A 4,026-nucleotide genomic window follows, 5' to 3' on the forward strand; every position below is an offset into this window, starting at 1 on the left:
AAATAACCCTTGCCATGTTGATTAGCAGGCTAACAATTACGCTTTTAATGTCAAGTATAAAAAGAACATACCAATTACAAACTAAAATGAAAATACTAGAAACATTTCGCCAAATTATCGTTACGTCAAATCTCTGACGTAACAGTCCCTCGATGCCAAATGGCAAATTCTCAGGAGTCCAAGCCCAGATTAAAAAAAAGTAGACTTCCAAAACAAAATGATTAAGGCTTAGAAAAAAACAATGAAAATGACCTTTGAATTTGAAAAGGTTTTATGACGTTTAAGGGATATAAAACTGTTGGACAAGGAAAAGGATATCTCACATTTTCTGTTGCGGCTGCAATTGAGAGGTATGTTATTTTTTACATTTGTTTTTATCTATTTATTTATATTTCTAACCATGATAACTAGTTCTTACACATTCATGTTGTTTTGTTGCATGATTTCATATATATTACAAAAGTTGGATTATCCCGTCCATATGTGAAAGTCGTATTTCATCGTCGGACAGCTAATGCTACAACCAATGTTGATGTGTCGTGGTCTAGTGGAAACGTCTTCGGACTGCAGATCGTATGGTCCGCGGATCGAGTCCTGCTGCGGCCCTGGTATTGATTTATGTTTGCCATTCCCCTTCTTCCGGGAGAAAGCAATTCCTGGAATGCTGTGAACACCAAAATCAGTAGCCTCGCAGAGCAGCGGTAATATTGTGTGGTGGATATGTGCGCAGTAAACACTTCCAATATGATTTAAATATCATTATTATTATTATCATTATTACTATTACTATCATTATTATTTGTATCATTCCTATTACATGTATTATCATAAATATTGTTATTTTTATTGACTTTTATTTATATTTATTATATTTACATTTGGGTATTGCTGTATTTTTTAATATTAATTCCTAATCTAATGCTCAATCATCATTTACCATTCGCTTTGCAAAAGAGCCCAGTCCCGCAATTGCATGGTGAAAGAAATTGTACAGAAGATTTGGAAGGGCTAATCATGAAGTAGGTTTTTTTTAAAAAAAGGGGTACTGTGTGGGTAGTACTACTCTCATTTGGCATGATAACTTGGTACAAAGACTTAGACTCTTTCTGGTGATATTTGGATCATAACACGGTCGCAATGACTTTTGAGAATTAATTTTTATGAAGCGGGAAATCTCAATACCTTATGACGTTGTCTTTAGAGTTCATGTTCAGATTACATAATCCACTCTCCTGTTCGCACATTTCAGAGGGCGACGCACCATGGTTATTGAAATTGCCTTTAATAGGTTTCTTAGGTTGATCTTTCAAGTGTCTTTGCGATCGTTTTTTGTTTTATTGAGGATATTTTTGGGAATATGGGAATAATAAGGAGGGGAGAATGAGAAAGCTCACGCATTATCCTTTAACTTTTTCTTTTTCAACCAGAACTGAAACTTCTCTTTAAAAAAGTTCACTGTACTATACCAACCATGTTGCGGATATTGGTTGCAGCCATCTGCGTGGCCCTCGCTCACGGCATCACCGTTGAGGAGACGGCCTACTTCGGCACCACCGGAGCACCTGAGGGAAACACCGGTATCACTGGGTGGGTCACTATCACCTCCAGTGGGTCCAACTGGGCCATCCAGAGTAACAACATCCCAGACCACGAGACAGGTAGGCATTTCTAGTTTAGAAAAAAGAACAAACAAAACAAACAAATACAAAAACAAACAAACAGACAGACATAAAAACATACACACAAACAGAAAACAAACAACAATCAACATCCATCCAGAGTAACAACATCCCAGACCACGAGACAGGTAGGCATTTCTAGTTTTGAGAGGAAAACAAAAAACAAACAAAAAACAAACAAACAAACAAAAAAACAAACAGACAAACGAACAAAAAACAATTCAAATTCATCCAGAGTATAAACATCTCAGACCATGAGACAGGTGGGCATTTCTAGTTTCGAGAAAAACAACAAATAAACAAACAAACAAACAAACAGACAAAAAAAAACAATGAACATCCATCCAGAGTAGCTACATCCAGACCATGAGACAGGGGGCATCAGTAGTTTATTTTGAGAGAAAAAAAAACAGACAGACAAAACATTAACAACAATGACCTCTAGAAGAATAGAGCCATTGAATTAATGGCTCTGAATAGGGAGACCCATCCGTTAAAAAAATTATGATAACAAATTATAACCATTTTGTAATTATCATCTTGACGCTGCCAAAGGTACCTTCCCCGCCCAGTCCAACCCCAACTCCATCGCTGAGCAGACCATTAGCCGTACGGTCCCTAAGGAACCCCAGGTAGCCTCCACGACCACCTGTCTCCCCGGCGGTCCCATCGCCGTCGCGGTCAACGGCATCGTCATGTACAACCCATGGGATGCTGACGGCGAGAACGCGGTCGAGGGAGAGGGCGCCGAGGTCTTCGACATGTGCGACGGACATCCAGACCAGCAGGGAAGGTAAGGAAGAACGAAGAATCTGGACAGAGTAAGAAGGAAAGAGAGTGATAAGAAGGAAAGAGGAAAGTGAAGGGAGCACGAGAACTAAAAGAAGAACAACCAGAGAAAGAGGGAAAGAGAGAGAGAGAGAGAGGGACAGAGAGAGAGAGAGAGAGAGGGAGTCTGTTAATAAACTTGGATCAATAATTTGCCTATTCTTAGCCTCAGTAGAGACCTCTTGCAAACCATATCTGTTACTTCAGTTCAAATGTCCGTATTTCTGCACAATCCTTCTCGCTTTTCTACCTTAAAGGTTGGCTCCACCTTGTCATTTATAGCTCTTGATTTTCCAACATTTTAACAATGTGTTTGAGGGCGCTCTGCCCTCTTCCCCTTGTAGAACTTGTTCTTTCCTTTCCGGACGACAACTATTTTTGACAAGTGGACCCTATCTTCGTCGCTATTTTGCCACCCCACTGATTACTTTTAAAATTGCAAATGTAAATCGTCCTTCCCTTATATCTGCATGACTTTTGCATCTTTTATATATCAATTTCAAAATTCTGATTACATGTTTTATTCGTATGAATCACAGCAAAGTTGAACCTGTGTTTTCAAAAAATGTAAAAGTTAAAAAAAAAAAATAATACATTATTATCTCAACCAAAGGTACCACTACCACATGGAACCGTCCAGCTGCCTCTTCGACGTCAACCCCGGCGTGCCCTCCCCAATGGTCGGTGTCGCTTTCGATGGCTTCGCAATCTACGGCCCCGTCGACGAGAGTGGAAACACATTGACCTCAGCTGACCTCGACGAGTGCCACGGACGCTACACCGCCAATGGCGTCTACCAATACCACACCACCTCCGATTTCCCCTACATCCTGGGGTGCTTCAGAGGTACCCCTCAAGGACTCAATACCGGTGGTAGCTTTTGCTACAAGGCTGCTGATGCTGATGAGGATGGCAATGTAGATGGTGGTGGTGGTGGTGGCGGAGGAGGGCCTCCAAATCGACCACGCCCGAGACGCTCCAGCCCTCCAGCCAACGCCCTGGTGCCACAGAATCTCTTCCAGAGGAGGCTGCCAGCGGGGTACAGGGAGTTCCTCCAGAAGGTCATCTTCAGGCATTAAAGCTAGAATATTTCAAAAATAGATTAAATTAAAATACGCCCAAAATAATTCATTTAAGAATATAGCGGAAATAACACCACTCCAATTAATATTGATCTTATTAATTTATTAGTACTATTTTCAACGTAAAAACATGTGCTTGATAACGAGAATAATTAATAAAAACAAATGATAATGGATAATAATCACGACAACTTATTCCAATATCTGAGTTATTTTCTTTTTTCTTGAACAGTTTTCACTGCATTTACAGAATTCAGTTTATAAATACAATCCAGTTGTAATTCCATTTGTAATACTCATATTCTCTTTAATACTAATTTGGGTACGTCTTCATCGTTAAAATCTCCATTCCATTCATGCTATCAGCGGCCCAGATAAGACATCACTTCAGAAATCCTTATGATGAAATATGGCTACGATTAAAACTGATCTGTTCG

General features: G+C 39.8%; 1 protein-coding gene across 1 annotated transcript; it reads left to right on the forward strand.

The window, feature by feature from the left end:
• The first annotated feature begins 1,431 nt into the window (after positions 1 to 1,431).
• On the forward strand, positions 1,432 to 3,774 carry LOC100892824. Its single transcript, XM_030981790.1, has 3 exons — positions 1,432 to 1,658; positions 2,235 to 2,472; positions 3,121 to 3,774. The coding sequence occupies exons 1-3, from the start codon at positions 1,472 to 1,474 to the stop codon at positions 3,584 to 3,586; spliced, it is 891 nt and encodes a 296-aa protein (XP_030837650.1). The 5' UTR covers positions 1,432 to 1,471; the 3' UTR covers positions 3,587 to 3,774.
• The last annotated feature ends 252 nt before the right edge of the window (positions 3,775 to 4,026 follow it).

Source organism: Strongylocentrotus purpuratus, unplaced genomic scaffold (assembly GCF_000002235.5).
Source record: "Strongylocentrotus purpuratus isolate Spur 01 unplaced genomic scaffold, Spur_5.0 spur5_scaffold_12, whole genome shotgun sequence".
In the NCBI taxonomy this organism is placed as follows: Eukaryota; Metazoa; Echinodermata; class Echinoidea; order Camarodonta; family Strongylocentrotidae; genus Strongylocentrotus; species Strongylocentrotus purpuratus.

What these genes read in the sequence shown, in the direction of transcription:
- LOC100892824 (XM_030981790.1), top strand. Translation starts at nt 1,472, where the DNA reads ATGTTGCGGATATTGGTTGCAGCCATCTGCGTGGCCCTCGCTCACGGC. An exon ending in CATCCCAGACCACGAGACAG is followed by an intron (nt 1,659 to 2,234) that starts GTAGGCATTTCT and finishes ACGCTGCCAAAG; the next exon opens with GTACCTTCCCCGCCCAGTCC. An exon ending in CATCCAGACCAGCAGGGAAG is followed by an intron (nt 2,473 to 3,120) that starts GTAAGGAAGAAC and finishes TCTCAACCAAAG; the next exon opens with GTACCACTACCACATGGAAC.